The sequence below is a fragment of the Colius striatus genome, chromosome 17 (assembly GCF_028858725.1).
Source record: "Colius striatus isolate bColStr4 chromosome 17, bColStr4.1.hap1, whole genome shotgun sequence".
NCBI classification, from domain to species: Eukaryota; Metazoa; Chordata; class Aves; order Coliiformes; family Coliidae; genus Colius; species Colius striatus.
Window position 1 is genome coordinate 7933605 of NC_084775.1, and position 26930 is coordinate 7960534.

Below are 26930 nucleotides of genomic sequence, written 5' to 3' on the forward strand. Positions count from 1 at the left end.
CTTTCAAAATAGAAGTATTGGAAAATACAAGCTTGGAAGCTAAGTCAATCTGTGTGATTGTCCCTGAAGTGCTGATGTTCCTATCATCAAGAAAAGAAGATGGTAAAGAGAGCAGGACAGAAATGAGAGGCTCAAAAAGAGGCAAGCTTTAACAGTCTCAGCAATGCAGTCTTTCAGGCAGTTTGTCTAAACACTCTGCTGTATTTATCGTAGTGAAGAACTAAACCAAAACTCTGGTAAGAACCCAGGATGCTGCATCAGATGGAAACAGATAAGGCATTTCTTGAAATACAAAAGTAAAAATAACCATGATCAATCATCAGGCAGATTCTCCTCAAGGTACTGTGGGCATACTTGAACCTACTTCAGGTCAGACCTCTAATCTCTTGAGAATATCTTCCATTTCATGGTTCTAAATGTTTTCTTGGTTTGGGAGTTGTGGTTTTTTTAACAGTGAGAACTCCAGGCCTGAACATTCACTTGTAGCACTCTAGAAAAGTAGTAAATTCTCAGAAAAGTGTAGGTTGGGGATTTGCTTGACAGTGCTCAGCAGCAGTTTCCCAGCCTGTGATTCACTTTGCTCACCAGGGAGCATCAGCAACAGCAAACTGCTGCTGTTCTTGCCTGGTTATGTAAAGCAACTCTGGGAACCCGTCATCCAGGTAACTGCAATCCAAAGGCAACTGCAGCTACTCTGCTGATAACACAGTGCTGAATGAAATCACTCCAGTGTCTTGTAGGCATCTGTGGGACTCCCTACCAAAGGCTGCTGCCTTCCTACAGCTCTGAGCCCATCCCAGCTGTGGTTGAGAACAGGACTGGATATCACTATTTTTTCTCCCTGCTGGTGCCCAACATTGACTTTACTGTCTCCCTTTCATTAGTAGGAGGTGTAATCCAGACGTTGCTGGTTCTTGTTGGCTGTGCTATCTTACTTATGAATGTTTTCTTTTACATTTAGCAGATCTTCAGTAGACCATGTGTTTCACATGGGGCTTGTAGCCAACCTTCTGCTCTGTCATATCAGTCATCTGCAGTCTCTGTTGCTGGTGGGTTTCAGCAAGAAGCAATCAATAAGCCCTTGGAAATGAATGTAAAACTTAGATTTAAAGCTACATGAAGTAAAACTTAGATGCCATTGCTGGGGTTCATGGCACAGAAGCATTATTTGCCTCGGTTGTTTGAGCAAGGAATAACAAATCTTTGTGTCCCATTTAAGCACCTCCATCTGATGTATGTTTCTTTGTGGACAGTGTGCTGTAAAATCAGTAGCTGCTCATTTCCTAGACTCTAGAAAGTAATAACAGTGGCGATGAGACATGTTTCTGATTCAGCCTGAATGAATGACTGTTAAAACAAAAATAAGATGTATTTCATTCTTGTAGAGTTCCTCGGTTACCTTCACTAGTATTTGCTCGTTTCATCCAGGTTCTTTAGGAAACTTTACTGGGAGTTTCTATGCAGAAATTAATTCTTCATCTCTGCCAGATCAATCTGGAAATGCCTGTCTGCTACACCTGGGAAATGGAGTGAGCAGAAGTGCCTCTTCAGAGTCTAGAACTTTAACAAATATGGTCTCTCCTCTAGTAACTCAGACATCACATGTCTCTGCACTGTGGTGAGAGCCAGACAATGCCTTTGCTGCATCTAGATCAAGTTTGCTATTCAAGTAGCACTAATATAGGTTACAGGCTTTCATGTTAGTGTCTCTTATTTATTTTAAACTCAAGTATAACCTTGAACATGTCATGCAGAAAGTTGCCTGTAAATCATGTGCAAAGGCTGTAATGAGATTTACCTGTTTCACCAAACTGAGAATGCAGTTTTGCATGTGTAACTGTGCAGATGTCTTACAGCAAACATCTCGTGTGTTTAAAATCTCTTAATAAGTGTTAAGCTATTCTTGGACTTTTCTGGTTTTACATGTTGCACTACAGCTAATTCTCACTGTCTAGTTAGATGCTTTTTGGTACTTGCTGTTGGGTGTTGTTTTGGGTTGGTTTTATTTTTTTTACTGGAGTTAAAATGTTTTGAAGTTTGGGTTTGCCACTGATGTTGTTATGTTGAGCTGTTTGGAAAGAATCTCATGTTCTCATTAGAATGAGAAAATATTTAAATGCTTCGATGGTGCAGCTGTTATCCAGTCTTCAAATAGATGTAGCTCTTGGAAAGAAATATTTTGAACGTGCCTTGACAAACATAAACCTGCTCATTTTATACAAGAGTTCATTGTATGCTCCAGGCATATAGTAAGGCAAAAACAAGTATTTTGCATAGCTTAAAAGAAAAAATTCTAGCTATGTGTGGTGGGCCAGACTAGGTACAGCACCAGTTTGCAGTTTGGTAATGTTTTCTTTTCCCTGAAAAAGATTGTACAAGCAATAGAAAAGAGATTCACTTCCCACATCATATTCCAGGCTGTAAAGAAAGCACTGCCAGGAAAGAGCCTGTGACCTGCACAGCCTGATGTCTCCACATAGACCTTGAGCTTCTGAGCCCTCACACGCCACAGGAAGGTGCTCCCGTGCCCCGGTAAGGCAGGAGTGTCTCGCTGTGAAGAGGCAGGTGTGAGGTGCCCGGGTGCTCGCTCGGGCTCCGCGGGCTGCCCGTAGAGGGCTCCGCTGTCCCGCGGCCAGAGCTCTCCCAGCCCTCGGGAATGAAACGGAATACAGCCCATTGCCACCAGCTGCGAAAGAGGCCCCTGCGGAACGTGTCGTGCCCGGGATATTTTCAACTTGCAGGTAGGCATAGAAAGATGAGTGACAAAAGCCTCCTAGCACTGTAGTACTTTCATTCCCCCATCTTTAAAAATAGCCACAACAAAAAACCCCCCAGAGCAGCCGGTGTGGGACTGGCCGTGGTTCCAACCCGCGGCGCTCGGGGCAGAGCCACGCAAGGAACCCTCTCGCCTAGCACCGGGTTGCTGAGGTCACGAGAGGCTCTGCTCCCCCTCTGCTCTGAGACTGCATCTGGGATATTGTGTCCAGCTCTGGGCCCGCAGTTCAAGCAAGACAAGGAGCTGCTGGAGAGAGTTCAGTGCAGGGCCACCAAGACAGTGGAGTGGAGCATCTCCCTTCTGATGAAAGGCTGAAGGAGCTTGGAGGAGACTGAGGGGTGACCTCATTAATGTTTACAAATACATACAGAGCAATAGGTACAAGCTGGAACACAAGAGGTTCCAAAGAAATACAAGGAAGTGTTTCTTCACTGTTGAGGTGAGGGAGCACTGGAAGGGGCTGCCCAGATGGGCTGTGGAGCCTCCTCTGGAGACATTCAAACCCACCTGGATGAGTTCCTGTGTGCCCTACTCTAGGTGGTCCTGCCCTGGCAGGGGGGATTGCACTGGATGGTCTTTCAAGGTCCCTTCCAGCCCTTGAGATTCTGTGATCTTTCAAGAACTTGCAGTGTTTCTGGCACTAATTCTGTGGTTTGCTTATTACTGGTTAAAGTTCAGGTAGGTGGTTTCAGCTGGGGTCCAGCTGTCTGATACCAGATCTCTGATAAGGGCCAACAGTAGTAATTGAGGGAAAGTGCAAAAAGCCTTTTACATGGGAGCTACGAAAGAAATAATTCATTTAAAGAGTGGGACTAAACACATATAGGTTAGAGTAATATTCCTTTTTGCATCTCTTAGTTGAGATTAAAAATATCTGAAGCCTTGTTTCTCTTTTATATATGACATAAAAGATATTTTTCTGTGTGTTTCTCAGGCTATAAGAGAGACCTCTCTGTCTACAGCCCAGTTCCTTTATGAACCCTGGTTCTGGTGTCAGTGTGGGGGAAAGGAAAAAAAAAATAACAATGGGCCAGCAAACACTTCAGGCTTTCTGTATAATTAATTATAGTAATCTAAAATCTTATGCAAAGCCTGCACTTGAAGAAGTTCTATGTTATAATTAAGTCAAGCTGCTAATGATGGATCTAATTGTTGGGTTACAGAGAGGCACAGGTAATGCTGGGCCACAGACATCGGATATTTCACCCAATTGCTTTCTGTTGATGCATCTAATTGCACACACAGCTGTTCAGCAGCTGGAATGACCGGCATGGGGTGAAGTGTGGACACATGTCAGAGTTTCCCCTGACAGACTGAACTGGCCTGATGTCACTGGTCTTTAAAGTTACTGTGTGGATCTCAGAAGACTCCCTGGAGCACAGCTACCTTAGCTCTGCTCCAGTTGAACCTCTGCTACTGAGGAAACAGAGATAGAACAATGAATTAGATGCTGATGACTCTGCCAGTTACCCCTTTCTGTTGTGTCAGTCACCTGAAATCCCCTGTCCTTCTGAAGAAACAGAATGTTGCAGTTGAGGCAAAGGTCAAATTCAACAGTGCAGGCAGCCTTTGCTTTTGCATTGGTGAGTCGGCTTTTAAAAACAAGAGGTAATCCTCTCCCTCTCTCTGTCCTTCTCTTCAGTGGATCTTCATCTCTTGAAAACATTAGAAATACCAAATCATACATGGACAGACCTCCTGCTACAGCTCTAACGTGGATACTGCAGGAAACATCAAACCCTAAACGTTCAGTATTGAAGTTACATTTATAGTTTAAATACAGAGTGTTTGGAAGTTACCAACTGAACCATTTGAACCATTTAAACAAGGCTTCTGTTACACAGTGCAGTGGTGTACAGTAACGAGGAGGTGAGGAGCTAAGCATTTCAAGTGCTTGGTTTTGAGATGACATTAAACACTTTGAAAAGTAATGTAATTTCTTCCCTCCCAAACACACATGTTCTTCCTTCTGGAAATGTTTATAAGGCTGGGTTTTGCCTTTAGTTTTAGCAATTTGTGTCTTAGTCTTATGCCTCTTTGTAACTGGTGGCTCTTACTGTTTTGTTTATTTGGAAATGCTAGGAAGATATTGGAAAGGGGCTGTTTTCTGCAGGGTAAAAGAGACAAGGGATCTAAGAAATTTGGTATTTTTTACTTTGAAGTAGTTTAAGAAAAGGTTAATAACTAAATCCTAATACAAATACTAATGAAAACTGTTTGTTTCTTTCCCCTACTAATAATCACCTTTTGTAATGGGGAGACCTGTTGCAAAGGCCTGCCCCCACCATTAGAAAATCCTCCTCTAACATTTTATTGTTAATGAAATTTAAAGTCAATGAGCTATTCCCAGCTAGCAGTGGGCCAAGGCAGGATGTGCATTAGCAGGCTAATGGCAGGCGTCCTGCCTGCTGAAGCCATGAGGCAATCCTCTAGGAGTTGGCTGCATCACTTGGAGCACTTAATACTGGCTCTGCTGAAGTGCCTCTTGTGCTCCTGTTGCCTCCTTTGGGAGACTGCTCCATTGACTAATAGATCTCACTGTCAGGAAGCCTTTCCTGCTCTTCATTCTTACTGAGCTCAGTCCCAGTATATCTGGCTGTAACTTCTTTGACTACTCCTTAATGAAAAATTAAAAGAGAAAGGCAAAAAGCCATCATACTCAAGTAAAAAAATGGAGCTAACCTGGTTTTCAGTCTTCGCTAGAAAACTTGTAGAAGTTGGGTTTGTAGTTAAATGCTGCCTGTATAGCACTGAGCTGACAGAAGCAGGGTCTGGAAGAAACACAACTGCTGCAACTTGGGATCTGTCAGTGACCCACGTGTGTGCCTGCGACATGTACAAGTGCTGGCAGCTAATTAAAGCTGAGAGGAGCTGCTCAGGGCTCACGGGAAGGTTGTGAAGTTACACAATGCCTAGTTGAGATGTTGGGGGGGAAGCCAAGGGCTGGGGATGTGGAGGGAAGACCGCTGGGGCAGCCTGCAATGCTCCCGGGCTGGGCAGCGCGAGCTGCTCACAGCCATGGCCAGCCCTGCAGAGGGGCTGCTGTGCAGGAAGCAGCCTGAGAGGTTTTCACAAGGACCTGTTGTTTGGTTGCTCAGATTATATCAGTGTTCTGGCTATTGAGAGGGATTTGGCCTTTGGGTTTTGCTTTCAGCTTTATTTATTTTTGCCTGTTCTCAATTCTCTTTGTGAATACCAATATTCTGAGTCACCCAGAACGATTCTGCTTTCATTAAAGATTCCTTCCAGCTCGCCTTCAACTGCCTGTAGGCTGTTGCCTGCCCCTGCCTCCCCCTGTGCACTTTGCTGCACAGATTTAGCTCTCAGTATTCCATCACTCGTCAACTCCTGCAGCTCTGGCTCTTGAATACCTTCAACTATATTAAACTGTATTGTACCTTTAGTTCTTTGCACAACTTTTGTTCTTCACCTGACCTGTCCTATACTGTCGCTGCTACTTCTGCAACGTGTTTACAAGCATTTGAGAGATGAAATGGGGCCATAGTTTATCCCATCCTACCACAGTTTATCCTATCCCTACAGCAGCTCTGCCTCCAGCTGTTTGAAATGGTTAAACTAGGAAACTGGGCATCCAGACCTGTTATCCTATTTCTGTTAAGGTACACCCTTCTGTGTCACCCTGGGTAAATCCATTTATCTATTTGTGCCTTGGTTTCTTTTACATACATTGGTGTCTAAATTGTCTGTAGTATCTACACAAATCAAACAGGACTATGTTTCCTTAAAACCAAAATTAAAAGATGGGATCCAGAAAAGAAGTAATTGTATAGTTCTTTAGTGGGAATTCCTCCATAAGCTGCTGAGCCCCATGGCACTCTAAAGCTTCTGTAGAGAGTCTACAAATCAATAAAGAAAATAAGCTGGAAAGAAGGATGGGTCTCTTATTACAGCACTGTCGATACGGTAGATGTCTTAATGCTAGTTAATGACTGTCCCTAATGGTATTCAAACAGTGTACATTTGCTTTAGCTTTTTTCATAGTCCAGATGAGCTGCTCAGAGCTCTCTTAACGGTGGGAATTATTTAGCACTCATTTGTATGCTGTGTGCTCCTGCCTTGAAAGCCCTGCACGGAATTCAAACCCAATTCAGCTTGCAGCTCCTCTGGAGCGGGCGCTTCTCTGCTTCTCTCTGCATCTGTTGGTCGCTTTTCTTTCTGGCTTTGCTGGAAGAGTTAACTTTGTGTTGTGTTGATTTTATATTTTTAAAGGTAATATCTACAAAGGGGTTTTAGTTACCCTCTGTCCTCCCCCAAAAAGTAGCCACGAGTACAAATGCAGTCCTGTTGAATCTTGCATCTCTCCCTTTAACCCTGTGAAAGGAGGACAAGCTAAGCAGAGTAGATTTGTGTATATGTGTGCATTCTCTTTCCTCTCCTTTGCACCTCCTAAGCACAGTTTTGTTGATATCTGGCACTTCTGAAAATCATCCTGCAAAGAATCTCTGCCATCTGATGTATATAAGACATTGAGTTCCACTTTATGGCTCATTTCTGGTTTAGCACGTGGACTGATGGAGGCCCAAATCATGTACAGTACTGCAGGCTAGTGATGCTCATTATAGCTGCATCAGGCTGCACTTTCTTCACTTGCTTAAAGCATTATGGCATGGGAGCCCCACTTGATCCTTTGAATTAAAGTAGCTGCTGAAAGGTGGAACAGACATTCTTAGTCCAGATATTTGATCACTTTTTAGTGATGGACTTAATGTAATTTTAAAACTCATTTTTAATGTATTTCTACATAGTTAATGTATTTTTAACAGACATATTGAAAGAAAATTAAGAAATCATCTGCAATCACATAACTCACCCCCCTGGCTGATGGGCAGGGGTGTGATTTTCAGCTTATAGCACAGACCCACACCCAGCTACTGCCTGCAGAGAGCAAGTGGGAGTAATGGAAGAGCATCTTTGCTAGATGTGCACGTTGCTAGAATGGGCAGAAATGTTTCTTGTCAGCTGTTAGATATTTGCTGGCAGCACAGGGATGAGTGGTGAGACATGGGAATAATGGGTTCACTTCCAAGCTCCACAGCGGATGAATCTAGATGCCGTGTTTCCCTATTTTATATAATATGATGTATGACTGCTTCCCCCTTCCCTTTCCTGCACTGCTGTCCTCCAGCTCCTGCCTATGTTCCTCTTGATGTTCTTTACAGGCAGCTTCTTTCCTCTCCTGCCCCCAGCTCCTCCCTCCCTCCTGCTTGCCCGTCCCTTTTGGCCTGCATATCTCTTCCCTCTCTCCTGCTGGGGATGGATGTAATCCTCAGAGGAATGTGGCCCACAGGCCTCTGCAGGACTTGGGTGTGTGACTCTGGAGAGCCTCTGATGGTGAATGCAAAGCAGGGAAAAGCTATCTCATGTCGTCACCTGGCAGCACAGGGAGGGAAGAGCTGGATGTTTGTGGGCTGTTCAGTATGCCTGGCTGTCCAGCCAGCTTATCAGACAAAAAATAGAGGCTAGACTTCTCAGCTGTGTGTGCTGTTTCCCTACTCATTGTGTCTGGGTGATGTATTCCCTGCCTGTGGTTTCAATAAATATCTTTCATAGCTACTTTCTGCTTCAGTCCCCCTTGGGATGTTTCTTTCCAACTCTGCTGCATCAGTGTGCTGAAGATGTTAAGTCTGAGTGTGTGAAACAGAGGAAACAAGAAAGAGATAACTTCATGTAGAGCATCTGAGGAAGCTTTAACCATATCTCTGTGAAGCTGCTGTATATTACACAAGCCTCACCTGCAGTTTGCAGTTGCACAAAGCTTTCTGAATCATATTAAGTCTTCCCTTTCTTCTTTGTATTTATATGTCCACAGAGCACTCACCAGTGTTTGCCAGGAGAATCTCAAGCTACTGCTAGGACCCAATTTATGTTGGCTTTTAATAATGCTTTGCATGTAGGATGTTGCTGTGTTTTTAGAGAGTATCCCGGACATTTCAACAGGGACGGAGGGGAAAAGAATTAAAGATCCCAACTGTGGAAACTGAGATTTGCCCTATGTAGTAAGCACCCATCTTAACCCTGCTAGAGCAGAACAAACCCCCTTTTCCAGCAGAAACTAGAGTTGTTGTTAATTAACGTCTTGCTGAAAACGAAGCTTTGCCATCTGTTCCGCCACCTCACTACGAATGCCACTCTCATTATGTTGATTATGTAATTAAAAAGGAAAATATATTTTGGTAGAGTGCTGCATAGGCATCTGTGCTGATTCTTCCACAGTTCCTGCTTGCTGTCACCTGCCCTCATCCCATCAGAGAAGGAGACAATTGTGAGACTCCTGAGGAGCTTTATGCTGGAGCTGTGGCTGCCAAACTGGTGTGTGCAGTGGGAGCAGCTGCTCTGGCACTGCTGCCTTTGAGCTGCCAGCCCTTTGGAAACCCTGGTTATTAGGTTCATGAGAAATCCATGGCACGAAGCTGCCCCTTTAAACTGAAGCTGCTTTAAGCTCTTGTGAGAGGTTAACTTGAATCCCGAGTAAGAAAAGTGAAAAGAAAGAGGCCTGGTTACTTCATAAGTGATAGCATGACCTCTGAGCAGAGCCAGGCTGCTCCTGTTACAAACATGGCCTCTGTCTAGCTAAGGGTGGAGGAAGAGAGAAAGAGGAGGGGTAGCTTTCCTGTAAGTGGGTTAGAGCAATTACTGAGGTCTCTTACAGCAAATGAAGTTGTCAGCGTGAGTCACATTCCCTTTTTTCTCTCACTGCCAAGTTTTAGGCAGTAACCAGACAGAGGGAGAAAAAAAAACCCGGGAAAAGCAACAATGGGGAAAAGTTGAACTGAAACAACCCTTCATTCGGGGTATTGTCTGACGTTGTAGTTCCGATTGAATGTAGAGATAAAGGGTCTATAAATATCCTGTCTGCAGAAATTCCTTATCACAACATCGCCTGTCAGCTGAACAAATAGGCTCTCCAAATAATTCTGTATTTACATATGTAATTAGGTATTACTGATCATATCCCTGCACCACGTGGAACGGTGGCCCCATCCCTGGGAGGGATGTTAACCTCTGCTGCTTTACTGAGAGATGCCCCACTCTCAGGAAAGCAAATGGCACATACAGCTGTTGCTGCTGAATCAGTGTGAGCTCCAAACCCGGGTGAAATAAGCATGGAGATATTTATCTGACTGCCTAGAATAGATGAAAGCATCTTCTGACATTTTTTGGAAGCATCTTAGCATTTAGATCTGTTTAACAAATGTCTGGAAGCTTTTCTACTCTGCTTTAGAGCTTTTAATGAAGCATTGTGATCCCCATTGTGGTCAATTGTTAGACACTTTTACTATTACCGAGATGCATAACATTTTATAATGTTTGACAGCTGGAGAAAGAAGTATTTTGTGTATTCAAACTTTTAGCACAAAGCTGCTGTTTTCTGTTCTGCCTTTGTCTTTTATTCTTGCTGATGCAAATCAATGAAAGACAGAACTGATTAAATTACGTTTGTTTACTTTTTCCTTGATGATAATAGGACACAGCCTGCCTTTTAGAAAAGACAGAAAGAGAGGATGTGTTTCTACAGTATTTCTAGAAAGGTAGGGTTGTTTGGTTTGTTGGGTTTTTTTTACAACATAAAGGCATTTATTTGTTTCTTATGTCTTGATTTATCAGATAATGCCCACTTCCTAGTGCCTGTGGAATGAGACAGAGCCATGAACAACAGCAATGGATTCCATTTGGAAAGCTTCTATCTTGTTATTTTTATTAATTCGACAGTATAAATGATCAGACCACATCACAAAATAAACACAGCAAGATACTTCTGTCCTTCACAGTAGGACTGCCTCTGATCATTACTATTGCTGTACAAACAAGTCCCCTCCATAGCAGGGTTTAGGTTTCACATACGCAGTGGTTATGGGGTCCTGGCTTCAGCACATTGCTGTGACACTGGAAAGAACAAGCACCAAGAACAGGGCTGCAGAAATCGGACACCCCTGATTGTTTTGGTGAGTAATGCGCATGTCTGGGCGATTGTGTAATACTTTTTTTCCTTCTGAAGGCTTGTCCTGAGAAACGAGGCCTCTGTGTGTCTGTCTGTCTTGTGCAGTATGTTTGTAAGGAAAAGGATCCTGGATTAGAAATCGGTTTTGAGAGGTCAACGGCTGCTTGAGAGCTGGCAGGACAAGATGGAGAACTAGAGCAGAAATATTTTGGGAAGGGTAAATGGCAGAAACAGGAGAGGAAGAGGACAAGCAGAAAGGAGTCACTATAAAACTGTCCTCATTATTATTTTCTCCTGCATTTTTCAAGAGCAGAGGAAATGTGGCAAAGGATGGCAAAGGCAAAAGAAGCATGTGAAGTAGTCAAATCTCCCTGTTCCACAGATTAAATTAGTCTTAAGGAATGATATCATATGGCAGCTGAGCCAAATCTAATGGGTTGCTGGTATCAAAAAGGATGCTTCTGCTTCCAGCCTTCCTTCTTGCTTTGTACAGGTCTGGTGCTTGTCTGGCCCTTTGATGAGCTCATGCAGCTCAAGAAGCTGTAAGAAAATCAATTCAGTAAAAAGTATACCAGCCCAAGAAAGGAGTTGAGCACTGTGAGAATGGAGCCTGCAACTGCAATGAGTGGGAGAAGTATGGATATCAGATTTCTGCTGCAGATTTAGGGTGTGCAGGGAGATGCCTCACTTGCTGCTCTACACCTGACCTCACACCTCACCTCCTATGTGGTACTTTCATTGAAAGGGCATGAGATGAACACAGCCTGCCCAGAGGGGCTGACAGGATAGGTGAGGAGGGAGGTCATCCAGCAGTGCCAGTCTGCACAGCAGAGAAAGGAATGAATGGGGTGATGGGTAGGAGCAGTGGAAGAGGAACCAAGGAGGACAGAGGATGTGTTCAGAGTGACCACAGAAGATTGCTGCAACAAGCACCGGAAAAGTGCTTGCAGACAGAGCAGTGGTCCCATATTCCTAATCTAGCCCTTAAAAAGGGTTTATCCTTGTGTAGCTGTCCCTGGCAGAGGAGTCCTGTTTATATCTCTTATTTAGGGATACATTTCTCTAAATTAGGATTTGATAAAAGGACAGCTGCTGCTCTTTTATTACCTGTGATAAGCAGCAGTAAAAGCTGTTCAGAGTTCATGCTGGAAATGCATCCATATATTGGCATTTATCCAGCTGCACTTCACAAAGGTAAATGGGCCATGAGAGTGGTACGCTGCCCCTTTTAATCCATTTTCTATAGACAGGGGTACTTTGCCTCTCTGCGGGAAAGGCCTTCACAGCCACTGTGCTTATAAACACTCATTTCTCACTGCAGCATATGTGCTTCCCAGACTCATAAATCCAGGCAAATTGTAGCTGAATAACAATTAAATGTCCACGTGCATCTCCATACCGCGGCCTGGTGCGCAAGGCAGAGGCCTAAGTGGCTGGACATCTGCTGTCTGCTCTCCCACACACACTGTTTGGCAGAGCATAATCACTTAATCCTACCCTACTGCTGGTAAGGGTACCTGTAAAACGGAATGCAGACTGTCATCCTACAGTCATTTAAAACCAAAAAAATGAGGTATTCCCTCTCTCACTCTTTTTTGTTTAGCAGCTTTTTTTGAAGAACAAAAGAAAACCCTTTTCCTTGCTGTCGGTCTTTCTCTCGGGTTTTCCAGGCCAGGGATTCAGTTTGGCTCTGTTAACATCAGTGGGAAATGAGACAGCACATTGAAAACTTAGTTGAGATGCAGGATGCTCATAGATCCTCACCCAATCCTGTACAAAAAACAGAGGCTGGGTAATGCAGTGAGATAAACGTAGCACTTGATTACAGTGGATGTATTGCACTTATAAAAGGCATTTCTTATCATTAGGCTGGGCATATCTGGAGTAAACCCCACCATATGTCAATAAGACAACAGTAATGTGAGACATAATTTTCCCGTGGTTAAAACTTACAAAATAATACTAAAAAAAGCTACAAATGTCTTAATTATTAATTCAGTTTAGGTAAATCTGGTGCTAGTGGCTGGGGGGAACGTCTTTCTGGTGCTCAATCTTCCCCTAGTCTAACTGGCAACAGTCCACATGGCAGAGTTTAAAACGTTATTGCCATTTAAAGAGGTAGGAATTGTATACAGCTGTTACCCATCTTGCATTTCCATGCAGCAGGATGACCACATAAAACTGTTCAGATGTTCCCACTTGTCCCAGAAAGGTTGAAAAATATCGAAAAGCCTTATAGTTTGCGCTGAACTTAACAAAACCTCCTTCAGGGGTGAAGCTGTATGAGACACAAGGCCTGTCTTTGCCCTGTTGTTGTTCAGCCACTTACCAAAAAGGTTATTCCCTACAGAACTGGCAGAAACCTTGAATCTCCTTCCCGACCCCCACCCCATGTGCCTGTCAGCTGCAGACCAAGTCCTAGCCACTAGCACAAGAACTTCCTGAATCTGTCTCAGTAATTTGCATTTCCTTGCTAAAGATCTTATCTGATGGGGGTGCAGATTGCACCATCAAGGTTGCTGGTGGTGAAATGTCTGCACCACTCTGCTCCCCAGCTCTACCTTTTCAGGCTAGGTTAATTTATCCAGAAGAATTAATTGAAACAACAGAGCTGTCAAGTGGGAAAGGTCACACAGCGAGACAAACACTGCTTGGAACATCTGCACATTGTGTAGATTTGATTAGGTACCTCAGCACTTGCAGATTACTGTTGTTAGAAGCAAATCTTACTTCTGCCATTTTCATACAAGGCTCTGTGCTGTAATGCTGCAGATGTTCATTCTCTCTGCACCCATACTGTTTAAAAAAGAAATGCCAAATGCTGAGAGTAAAAATTATATTTGCTCATTCAAACATCTTGCTATTTACAGAGAAGAAAAATCACATGGCAGGGGCCCAATGACCTAAAGAGAGATGCAAAATGGACTTCAGCAGGAGGTGGATGGGACCCTCCAAATCCGCTTCTCTCACCCAAATAGTCCCCTGATCCATGTAATGAAAACCTTTTGTTCACGATGACAGATGCCACATAGGGTTGTGTATTTGGATATTATCTTTTTTTCTCTAGGAGTGTTTATTAACAAATGCTTGAGAGTTTTATGATGTGGTGAGAACTGTATCACTGATGATCAACAGGAAGCGCTGGGAGGTATTGCATTACCCCTGTAAAGCAACACAGATTCCAACAGCTTGGCTCTTCTTTTTCAAGATACTGTGACACCACTTCCTTCAGGAAATCTCTCTTGTCTGCACAGCTCTGATGCAAAACTGCAAAAGAAATGGTTGTCTTTAAAAAGCCATCAATGTTGGACTGTAGAAACAGGCATCTGTAACACACTATATATATTAAAAATATGGAGCACAGATGCTTTGGGCTCTCAGGTTGGTGGCTTGTACAAAGTGCAAGAAGAGACTGATGCCTTTCCTCTCTTCCCCAGCACAGGTGCAGCTTGGGGAGCAAAGATGTAGATTTTCCTGGAGGTGCCTCTTTTGCAGTTGAGTGTCAGCAAAGCCAGGATCTGGCCAGTGAAGGAGCAGAGGCAGTTCTGTTGTCTTGTTATCTCCCAGGACTAGCAACAGGAAAGCTATGTACAACACTTCATATTCAGAATAACTGTGCTATGGCCTCCAACTTGCTCACAGAGGCTGCCAAGGAACTTGCTGTGTGATGTGATATAATTGTTGGCTGACTTTTGAACCCTGGTGACTTTTATGTGAAAATCTCAGAATCCCATTGGTGTCCTGTCACTTGTTTCTGTTCAGCCACTGCCCATCATTTAAATATAATAACAGCAGACACCAGGGAAGTATACCTGTGCCATCATAAAATCATTACCTACACCCCAGCTGACAGCCTGAGTGAAAGCAAACCCTGGTAAGCATTTTTAGAAGGTCTGGTACCATTCCCCAAACTCATTTCCCGTGAAGGGACTTGCGTGTTTGCCATGTGCTTCACTTGCACCAAGCCAGGTGCAGTGGGGTCTGCATACCACTCCTCCAACTACCCATTCCTTTTATTTTACATTCTCCCCCCCGCTTCTCTTTTATTCTTTCCTTCATCACTCTTTCTCCTTTGCCCTCACATCTGCCAACTTCATCACAAATGCTCCCAACACTCTTAGCTATGAGGAAGAAGCATTACAAATGGAGTTACTGCAGTATCTGGACCACATAAAAGCCTAATAATTCTGTTTCTACATTCTTTGACTTCTATCTCTGTTGGAGGCATCACTTGTCCTACAGTTGAACTGAGAACAAGTAGGAGAAATAGGCTGCATTTTTTAGTACTCAGATATTATTAGATTTCTGAGGTTTTGTAATACTCTTATCTCCTTTTCTGTATTTTCTTATCCTTTCCTAGCAATCAATGGTATCAGAAACACCAAGATCAAAAGACTGATACTATGTACTAGCTAAATCCTTTTCTGAAAACTTCATAGCCTTCCAGTGCATGATGCTTGAGAACAAGAAAACAAAGGTCACGAACTGTGTCATCCTTACAAGTCACTGTAACAGTCCACATAAATATTGACTAGATGTATGTATTGTTTTCAGTCCTGTAAAATTTGGATCTGGTGGTTCAATTCTCTTATCATCCACAGCTTGTTTACTGAATTTTAAGTCTTGGACAAGACAAAGCAAGCTCATGAGCAGTAGTTGCTTTTCAAAAGATACAAGCTCCAGATAACTGAGGACAAGTAAAGCACACAACAATATTGAAATCACTCAGAGTTTTATTGCAGCTGACTGAGACAGAGTGTGCTTTGAGGCTGGGAAATTTCCATTACTGAAGTGCAGGACAGTGCCTGGATACTGCTGCTACTGCAGCTGAAAAAGAAAAGCAACTTAATTTTATACAGACAGCAACAGACTGTCAGCATATTAATTAAGATTGTTAGAACTATAAAATAAGCTTTTAAGGTTGCTGTAAAGTGGATCTCTTTTAAAATATTTAGACTATGATTGTAAATTACTTGTACAAAACTAAGGAACAAAAAAATGACTTGAAATTGCAACTGTGCTTTCAAACCACATTCGTGAGCAGCAAATCTAACAAGAACATGGTAGATAATACATCTCTGCAGTGACAGATTCTGACAGTGACAGAATGATGCCCACTGCAAGATCAAGGTTGTTACTGAGAGTATAGTTCTGCAATTAGTTATCTTTTGTGCTCCCCTTGGCATGCACAAAACAAACACAGCAATCTGTTTGCTGGTTTTAACTCCATGGTGTACAAGCTTTCTGCAAAGTCAGTCAGAATGCTGAATGGGGAAAAAAAGGAAATACTTGAGGGGGGAAAAGTACACTTGTTTTGGCATCAGTTGCCTGGGAATTCGGGTGAGGCTGTTTTTAACTTCCGGGTGGCTTGAAATTATGCCAAGAGCCTCATTTTCATTGAGATGACTTTATAGTCAAAGCGGTGGTCGACATTTACAAGAAAATGGTTCTCGAGGGATTTCAGCTGTATGTCACCAGTTCAATCAAGCCCCAGGTAGGTACTGACTAAAAGTTATTAGCATCTGATGCTCTCTATGAATTTTAAGACAGTTCTCTGTGGATCAGAGCTCATATCTAAGCAATTTAAGTTGGAGTCATACTCATCACCATGGTTCCTGAGTGCCTTGGAAGGTAAATTATCTTACATGTCTTATTTTTCTCTCCCATCACCCCCACACCAAGGCCTGGGGTCTTTTAAAATAATGCTGAGGAAACTGTTTCACACTTCATGCCTGCAGTTTGTTGGGATGCTGAGTTCAGGGTCATGCTGAGGCACTCCAAAAGCAAAAGCCACCCTCATAGAGCAGCTACCAAGAAAGCTATGTCTTCAACATTCCCACACGAATAATGCAGCAATGATGACCTTAGGAGATGCAGCTTCAGTTTTAAATTAGCACAACAATTTGAAATTGATCCCAGACCAAATAACCAGTGGCTCTGTAGGGCAGCTTTGCCTAAACCTGGTCATGTTTAGTCCTTTCCAGGACTTGTAGGGCCTTTTGTAATATGACATTGACTTTTCAAGGGACCTGTTTACAGAACAGTAAGTTAACATATGTATAACAGTACAGAGGATTTCTGGACTCTGACTGTAGGATGAACTCACCCATGTGAGTCCTGAGCTTGATATGAAGATGGAGGTAGTCTAAACCACGGCATATTTAAACTCACCAGTCGTATGGCTTAGCTGTTTCCTAATAGCAGTTTTCTGAACACACTGTGTTTCTGTTTGTTTGAACAAACTCTTCTTAGCAGTGCCTTTATCTCTGTTTGAAATAAAATGATTTTTTTTCCCCGCCTGCTTTTCATTATCTGCTATCATTTCAGTATCACTTCTTCTCCCCAAATGTAACCCTTTATTTTGATCACGGAACTAACAATTTTCTCCAAACACATGAACATTCTTTCCAAAGCTGTGGCTCTAACTGCTACTTTGTTAAGGCAAAAGACCCAACATTAAGTGCAGGCAATGGCAGTGTATTTAAAGAGGCTGAAAAGCAATTGGTAACCCTTCTCTGTCTCCTCTGCAGCCCCGAGTGAAGTACACACACTAAGTTCTGTCACAGGAGAAATTGTGGGGAAGTCTGTCGCAGCCTTTTGACCCTCGTTTGGGTTTAAGTGGATTAGATGTATATTTGAACACAGCACTCAAAGGAGCTGACTATTTCCATAATACCCTGATCTGCCTGGTTGGTTTCCTTTTTGATCAGAGGTGTCCTGCTGAAGGTAGAAAACAATCTAGATCCACGCCAGTTTTAAATTCAGTTTGGTGTGACAGGTTGTGTTTAAGATGGATTCTCTAGGATCATTTGTTTTGCATTTGCTGATGACAGATTTATTTACGTATATAATCAGACCTGTAAGCATAGCTTCACTTTTAGAGTTAAAGGAGGCTTTTTAAACAGTATTTTATTTGGTTTCAGAAAATTTAAACATTCATTTGCTGCTGCCTAAAATTTCTGAGAACAAGAATGCTGTGTTTGTAAAGTGCAGAACACCCCAGGGAAAGCATTGCATGCAACTCAAACACATCAGAAGCATCATCCTCCTCAAACGCATAAAACCCCCACGCTGTATAGTTGGTTGTTAAATACAGAGAGGAGTTTATTAGATGGTGTTGGTGATCCATGACAGCTCTCCCTCCACCCGACCAGGCTGGGGCCAGAGCCCAGGCCCTGTGGGCTCACGCCTGCCCCAGAGACCCACCAGCTGTGCAACTGAAACCAGCCACTCTTCCCTCTTGCCTTCCGTCACCCAGCAACCCCGATGGATGCTCAGGTGGGATGTTAGTAAGTCTAATCAGGAGATGGCACAGCATTTGGAAGCAGCTACTGCAAATTGCCATTGTTGAGTGGGTGGCAGAGGAAACTGGCTTGTAGCAAGGAGTGACAGAAGAAGGTGGGATGCCAGAAATGACCCTCAGGCAGCTGGGAGAAGGAAGACAAAGAGTACAGTGGCAAAGTCAGATGTGAGGCAGCAGGAGTGCCAGCAGACAGTGAAAACATCAGTAAAAAGGGAGAGCAGAGATAGGAGAGAAATGTTGAAAGAAGAGAGCAAAGTACAACAGCTAGAACCCAAGTGCAACTGGATTGTCCTAAGCACCACTACCCAGGAACGTGTGGACACAGTGTGTGTACAAATATGTATTTATGTTCCAAGGAAGGTACCGCACATCTTGGGCACTTGTGGCAAGTTACACCAAGCAGCAGCAGCACTTCAGCCCAGGGGTTAATACTTTGTCAAGATCACGACCGAAAGGCATTAAAAAAAATGAGAAGTGAGGCTAAGGCCCTTGTGTGTAACTTTTGCAAAGTTGCTGACCAAGCCAAAGCCATTTTAGCAGAGCCGAGGCTTGCAGGACACGAGAAGGGACACGGCCCTGCGGCTCGCAGCGCGGGGCGAACGGGCGCGCGACTTTACTGACACGGGCACCGGGGAACGGTAACTGCACAGCAACCGCCTCGCGCCACGGAGCCACGCAGCCGCCCTCGCGGCAGCAGCGCGGGTCCAGCGGCGAACGGGCGGTGGCGGCACCGGCCGCGGGCGGCCCGCGGTCACGCGTGGGCACCGTCAGAGGCCCGTCCCGCTGCTCCCGCGGCCGCGCTGTGCCCGGCCCGGCGCCGCGCGGGCTCCATTTGCTGCCGCCACCTGCCGCCTCTAATGGCGGCCGCGCGCCCGCAGCCGCCGCGCCCCCCACGTGACCCGCGCGGCGCGCCCCCTCCCCGGCGGCTGCGGTTACCGCAGTCCCGGCCCCGCCCCGCCCCGGGCCCGCCCCCGCCGCTCCCTCGCGCCAGCCCCCGCCCCCCGCCCCTCCCCCCGCCCAGGGTCGATGCGCGCGCGCGCGGCCGGCGGCGTCTCCTCACAGCGGCCGCGGCGGTGACGGCGCTGACGGGGCCTCGGAGCCGGCGGCGGACGGTGTTGCGGAGCGCGGCGTGAGCGGGCGGCGCCTCTTCTGCCTCCCTCGTCCTTCTCGTCTTCTCCCTCCTTCCTCCTCCCCCCGCCCCCCCCCCCCCCCCCCCCCCCCCGCGCAGTCACCGCGGTTCCCGGCACGGACAACATGGCGGCGGTGTCGGGGGCCGGGGCTGCGGGCGGCTCTACCAACGCCGGGGGCCCGGAGATGGTGCGGGGCCAAGTGTTCGACGTGGGGCCGCGCTACACCAACCTGTCCTACATCGGCGAAGGGGCCTACGGCATGGTGTGGTGAGTGTCGGCTGCCGCGCCGCACCGGGGCAGCGCCCTTGCCCTGAACAACTCCCTCCTTCCCCCGCCGCCGCCCTGCCCGGCCGCAGCCTCCCGGGCCCGGCCCCGGGCTCCGGCCCGCCCTTGCGGGGGGAGCGGCCCGTGCCGTGCCCTCGGGGGAGGGGAACGGGGCTCCAGCATCTCTGCCTCGCTCACTTCAGATCGGCTTTTCCCTTGTGTTCCCGGGGTTGTCCCTCCAGCATCACCCTTCCCATCCCTCGCTGCCGCCTCCTCCCCCCTCCAGAGTGCAGTTGAACGTCTCGTTTCCTTTCAGTCGTGCCTTTATTTTCTTGATTATTTTCGTCCCTGCCTCTAGAGTTGGCAGCTCTCTTTATTTTCTCCATCTCTGTAGCGTGATTGCAGACGTTCGAAAAAGGGAAAAGGTCGTAAAAGGCTGCTCATAACTCCTCGTTTCTCTTTTGTGGCCATGCGAAAGCTCACCTGGCTGCGTGTCCCCGAGGTCAGCCTTGATAAAAAAAGTGAATCTGTGCATAGGAGCTGCAGCTTCTGCCTGACTTCTCTTAGGACGTGCTGTCTGTGCTGCACAGCCTGCCAGATTAGTGTCTAAATTAACATGTGTACAAGTGAAAGTCCCCTTCAGCCTTGCTTGTTTTGTGTCTTGAAGACTTGTAAAGTCTCGCTGAAAAGCGACCCGTGTGTTTGCTTTGGTTAGTATGAGTTTTAAAGAGCGAGGAGAATGAACTATAAAATGCTGAAAACGTCAACTAACCGGATTAGGAGGGTGAGATGGGTTTTTTTTAGCAATCTAAATGAGTGAGGGTGATGCTGTGTGCTGGTGTATCTAGTGCCTGGGGTAGAAATCTGGCATGCTCAGTAATGTTACTTAGAATCTCACATTCTGTCTTCTCATATAGTAAAACAGGTTATAAAACGTCAACTTCTGAAACCGTTTAAGGGATGCAGGTGAACTTTTTCTGTTATCTTTTTTTTTGGTTAACTTTCTTCCAACGCTGCCTCTGTTTATTCAGCATATTTTTTTGACCAAAGAGACTGATTGAGGTTTAAAGGCTATGACTTCATGAAAGCTTTATCAGCATTAATTTATCCCTCTGATGTTTAATCTTTTATAAACTAGTGCATTTCTCAGTAAAGGCCCTTCAACTCTATGTTACAGATTTCTGTAGCTATAGGTTTTTGCATATAGTCATTGAATTGTGCTGGCCTGTGAAGGTGAAATCATCCTGTATTTCAGGGTGGAAGCTTTCATCTAGGCCTGAACTTAGCCGGGAGATGAGCCTCTCCTACAAAGTTTTGTGTTGTGGCCTTCACTTTTTCATTGTGGGAAGAACCTTCAAAATGTAAACCTGTAATCCTGTTTACCATGTAAAAATGTCCTTGTTATTGTTTTAGTGTGAGAAATCACAGCAACATATCCAGTCCAAAACTTGTAGCTTACGGTACAGACTGTGTTTTGTTGCGGTTTACTTTTATCATCCGAGCTAGGGCAAGTGAATTGGTGCAGATAACCTTGGTACTCCCTGTGCTGGCTTGCACTTGGAGCCTGACTGAGGAAGGTTACTTGGGAATTTTGCTCCCAAGATGTGTGTTGCGTGTAGTCTGCCTTGTATCAACTGAGTGTTGTTAAAAGTGTGTTTAAGAGCCGTGGTGTTAAAGCTGACGAATTTCGATGCAGATCAGAGATTGCAAGGAGCAGTATGATGGCAGGCAATGCCCTTTTTTGGCATCACTGTGCTAGAGAGCAGACAGGGGAAATGGGGCCACTGTCTGACCCCTCAGATAGTATATTATGCTCTACAAAGAAACTGTTTTCCCTCCAAAACTGTATAAGGTTATTTCTATTTAAAAACTTATTCCAACGCTGCTGTCAGTGCTCTACAAAATCACTGATAAACAAATCCAAATCACCAGTTCAGTCAAAATATGCATCGGCTCCTGTGTTTTCTGCTCTAAGGTTATTAATGTGAAATACTAAATTTGGTATGTTGTGCTCTTGGTTATTGCTCCTCTGTCTTGGGTGTGAAATGACAGGGAACAACGTCTCCGTTTATATTGTGTACTTGGTAAGGAGAGAGTGGGATGCACTTGTTGTAGTTAAATGCCATAGCAACTGGAATGCACTGCAGTGCCTAACATACAAGCTACTATGGTTAAATAAGATTACTTGTCAATCAACAGACATATAGGTTATGCAGGTTAATACTATGTTTCTTACCTTGCTTTGATTGCTGATGCAGGGAGGATCTGCAGAAGCTTCTCCCTTGGGGGCGGAGTAGAGGGCAAGCTGTGAGTGTGCAGATGGAGATGTTTCCTGCAACTGCAGAATCCATTTAAATTTGTGCACTTTAATGAAGGAAAGCAAAGCAGGCTCTGATGGGTTTGTTTCAGACCCACAGCTAATGTGTACTACTGGGAGATGCTGGTTGTTTACAAATGCATTGTGCCTTAAGACTTGTTATAGGAAAACAAATTACTTAACTCTTAAAATCTTTCACTCTTTTCCTTGTTTTTCCTAATTCTTATTTTTCTGGATTATTGGATTAGGAAGTTGGAAACAGTAACATACTTTATTAATAAAAGGGCAAATTGAGTATCCTTAGGCTAGTGCTGTGACGGTCAGTCTTCCATTTTGATTTTGCAGCAGAGGGAATAATGTTTGAGAAATATTGATCACAACATAAAAAAAACAGCACAGGAAACAGAGGAAGATGTTGACAGAACAGACCGTATGCGAGTGTTCTCCTGTCTGGATTTGAAGAGCATAAAGGCATGTAACTCTTTTTCCCTACTGCAGTCACATTTTACCATAATCAAGTTTTGAGTAAAAATAATAATCCTAGCAGTATACTTACTGCTCTGCTGTGGTTGTGCTTCCTCAGCTTTGTAAGCAGAAAAGACGTTATCAGGCGACCCCCCCCCATCTTAATGTCCTCCAGTTAAACTTCACTGGAAGTGTTCATCGTTTATTCACTTGCATCTGACTTGAAAATTTTGTTGCTGGGGTTGAAGTGCTTAGTAATTGAATATCCCATGTCAGTGCCCCTTTCTAACCTTTTAGGGTTTTTTTTTTTTTTAGTTTTTTATATTTCTGCACATGAAACTAGGGGATGACTGCAGTGCAAACAAAGTTTTGGCCCAAATCTCAGCACCTCCTAGGACTGCAGGACATTCTTTGAGCAGTTTAGTCACAGTCGTGTTCGTTACTCTGAATTCATTAATACAAATATATGGAAATGTCGTGTTTGTGTGGTTTGTTGTTTTGTTGGATTTTTTTCCTTCCTACTTTTCTCTTTCACTTAAAGTTGTTTTGAGAGATTTTAGTGAAAGATCATTATGTGACTTTCTTTTAGTGACGGGATTATCAATTTCAGAGTCAGCTGGGACTGACTTTCGGAGCAAGTCAAAAGTTTCAGAACTACATTTCAGACACAATAAAATGTGAAAGGCTTTTGAGATTGCCTCCTCTTCTCCACATGTGTGGGTTTGTTTTACTTATATTTTTTTTCTTTGGGGGGAAAAAAAAAAGGCAACCTGTTAACAGACCATACTTCAAACACACTGCAACACTACTTTATGTTGCAATTGTTCTTCAGTTGGTCAGTGGTAATTTGGCAAGGATGATGATTTGGCAGTATAAAACAAATAGTCTTTTTGGAAAGAAATGGTGAATGGGAATGTGATAGGGATGTTCTGGTTTATATTCTGGTTTTTGGAAGCCCTTTTTGTCATCACACATATGTGAATATGAAGTATTATCAATGCTGTAAATAACTGCCTATAAGGATGAGTATAATTGGAAGAAAAAAATCTTGGAGCTCAAATCTCGTATTTCTTGGCCTGAATTTGGCTGTGTTGTTACAAAGACATCTCTGTGTTACTGATGTGCTATAGAAGAGTGACATTAGAAGTTATAATAGTCAATAGATGAAGGTTAAAGTAATACCTTACTAATATCAAAGTTGTACTCCTTTCTACTGTCTCATGGAAGCACCCTACTTTTAGAAGATGGATAATTTAAAATGCTGTCTGAGGAGTATATTCACAAAGAACTGAAAATGGAAAGAAAGATCTGCAAGGGATAGGTACTTATATTAAAAAAGATGAAAATAAAAAAAACCTGATGCGGTTGATGGTTGTGTAATATTTTATTTTGAGGCTGTCCAGTGTCACACAAAAAGGTGAGGGTCACATTGGCAGTCTGGGATGGATTGCTTGATGACAAGGATCAGAAACAGCCTGTCATTTTTTCCCCTTGGTCTGGAGGGAGTACCCTTTAATGATGGAGCAAATAGAGATTCGTGTCCCTGTTTATATGTGCTTTTAGGGAGCAAGAGTTGGGTATGAATGTCATACCTGGTAATTAACATGTTCTGGTCTGTGTGATAAGGAGAACAGGGAGCTGATACAAGTTAGCAGACCTTAATGCATCCTCCTTGGTGCAGGCATCAGAGTGTAGAATTAAGGAATGTAATTGAACGATACCAACTTCTTCCCTTTGGGGAGAAGGCCAAGGTAAGCTTTTCCCTTCAGTCACTCAAACTTTTAGCACTTGCTTAACCTGGAAACACAAAGGAGCAATTAAATGAGCTGCTTTTCCTGCTCTCCCCTGTGATATGAGGGGATTGGCAAGCTGTGCAGCAGGCATTGAGGACAGGCAGCAGCTCCTGGTGCTCTGTTCCTGTCAGAGTTGTCTTTAAGATTTATGGAAGATGAGAGGTAGCAACTTTTCCTCTCTGCCCGAAGTAATAGGATACTGGGTTAACAGTTGAAGACTGCAGCTCAGGGACATTTGCATTTTATAAATAAATACATGAATTTCTTAACATAGCGTGGTCCAGCCCACAGACTCAGATAGAGATAATGATTTATTAAGGAAATAAGTCTTATATGTTTGCAGTATCTATGTAGTTGCATCACTCTTGTCTCCTGTACCCTTACATATGGTTCTTTAACCTGTTGCCTGCCTTCTCTCAAATTTGACAGATGTTAGAAGTCTTAAAGATGGAAAGTTTCTGCAAGATTCTTATAACTAGGTGTTTTGCTACAGTGAGGGGTCCTATGTGGAAGAAACTGCATCAGGAGGTTGCATATGAGAAGTCAGACTTTCCCAGAGAGATGTGACAGATGCTTCACTTTCACAGATGGGTTTATTGGTACTCTCAAGACCAGAAATGTGTATTTGTAGGATACCAGGCCAGCTGTTAGTTCAATGAGCTCCTTGCTTAGGAGTGGGAATCTACAGCCCATGGAAGAGTTAATACTTACCGAGTAGGTGGACAGCTCGACTTGAGTTGAAAACTAATACTTCGCCAACATAATGATTTTTGTAATGCTTTTTGTGTTGATGCTTTGTCATAGCTTTCAGCTGTTATCTAGAAATGAAATGAACTTCAATTTGGTGTTTAATAAAAATATTTAATGACATCTTGCCATGGAATGTTTCACAGTATAATGTAGGTCGAAAGGGACTTCCTGAGGTCATGGCATCCAACGACGTCCTACTCAAAGCGAGGCTGATGTCAAAATTAGATCGAATTGCTCAACTTGTCTACTCAATATTTCCAGAATTTCCAGATGTGGAGATTCCACAATATCTATGGGCAGTTTCTGGTAGGCACTCTAGTAAGGCAGCCCAGGCCAAGGTCAGTCTTCCTCGCTGCGAGCAGGCACTGCCAACGGACAGGGCTCCGTGTGCTTCTGGTAGTGTTTTTACTTGCATTTAAAGTGAAGTGTTTTAGGAACTTCTCAAATAATGTCTGGGAAAACAAAACAAAACTCCAGCGTTTTATTAAGTGATTTCAATTGTATTTGGTTTTAATTTCCAAATTACTCAAGTGCATGGAGCCCTAAATGCGTTTTAGAACTTAACTTTTCTTTTACTGTGCTGTAATGTAAATTAAATTGTGTATACAAAATGGAGCAAAGTGTAGCTTGTTATGGGTGATTTATCTCTGTAAAACATAGATTGTATTAATTGCTAGGTCAGTTATTAATGCTGTTTTGCTGATGAATGAATCTCCTTTTCAGAAGGGAGCTTATTTTCCTTTGCTTTTCTTGGGCATTTAAAGAAGCTATTCTTAAACCCATCCTTTTGCAGAGTACTTTGAAAGGCCACTGTGCATTACTTCGTTATCAGCTTTAACCAGATAGGTTAAGAAGATCCAAGTAGTAATAAATGTATTAATTGAGATGGGATTATTTGATGAGATGTTGGTAGATCCTTTGGCAGGCTGAGGTTTCTGGCACTGGATCAGTGTGCGGGAGGTTGGTTTCTGTTTCGCAGAGCATTCCTGTCCCCACCCTTTCTGCTGGGTGGGAGCCAGCGCAGAGGCAGCCTCGTGGTCCCAGCACCCCGACTTCCACCCGGGAGGCTGCTGCTGCCTGCACATGGACTGAGGGAAGGGATGACAGAAGGTTGCCTCCCCAGGCCCTTTCGGTTGTGGATGAAATACTAGTTTGTGTGTGTATGCCTTGTAGAATGGCTTTAATAGAAATGTTTTATTAGATTTGGGCAGAGTCTTCATGATGGTCCAATTTTTAGCAGAGTTTTTACTATCCATCTAGTTAAGCAATACCTAAAAATCACAACAACCTAAGTTCTATTAAGGGAAAATCTCTTCTCTTGGCAGTTCTTCTTTTGTATTTTAAAAGAATTTTCATAAAATATTGAAATACTCTGTGGTGATTAGAATGCAAATGAGAGTTTTTGTTACATGGTAGAAAGTAATTCATCTGTGTTGTGGGTACTTAAAACATACCAGCAACTTGCAGTTATGCTCACAGTTTACACTATGCGATTACTTAATTTTGCAGGTTTTTTTAAAATTAGCAGCTGTCACTGCAGTACCTTACTTCTTCCTTGTTTGGAAGGAAGGCAGCTTGCTCCATCAAATACTGCTGATGTGTCCTGAGTAAAACTTGAAGTCATTTAAGCACCACAAATCAATACTCTAAAAACTGCTTCAGTCCGGAATTTACCCAAGTTTATTGGCATTTGGATAGTGCAAAGTATCCCAAATGACATTCAGACTGACTTTTATATTGGATTTTTTTTTCCTGAGTGTTACATAATTGTGAAAAACCTTCCTTTTAGTTACAGTAGCCACTACATCTTAATGCCTACACCCTGTCTGAACAAAACACCAAGCTGTTACTATGTCGAGGGGCTAAGGGTTGCTGGTGGCATGTCTGTTTAAAAAGATAGAAAAAAGCCACATAAAAGTTGCATGTAAGCTGGTACTGAAGGGAAGTAACTTCTGATAGCAGCAAGTCACACAGTCGGTGCTAGTGGTTTGGTTTTCTTCTTCTGTTTTGTGGGGTTTTTTTGCAAGTGGAATACTGAACTGACCATGGCAGGGTGGCCAGTAGCAATGAGCTTGTGTTCTGCAGTGCTTTGTGATTTGTTCTGATGTTTCTACAGGTTTAGGAAAACCTCTGCTTCTAAGTATGCATAAATAATTTTGTCCAACAATCGAC

The 26930-nt window shown here is 43.8% G+C and overlaps 1 protein-coding gene across 1 annotated transcript in view; it reads left to right on the forward strand.

Annotated features, from left to right (window-relative positions):
• The first annotated feature begins 19067 nt into the window (after window positions 1-19067).
• MAPK1 (mitogen-activated protein kinase 1) overlaps window positions 19068-26930 on the forward strand; it is a 34977-nt gene continuing 27114 nt past the window's right edge. The window contains exon 1 of the mRNA XM_062009542.1: window positions 19068-19436. Within this exon, the coding sequence (XP_061865526.1) occupies window positions 19294-19436 (143 nt within the window). The 5' untranslated portion in view covers window positions 19068-19293. The remainder of the gene's footprint in view (window positions 19437-26930) is intronic.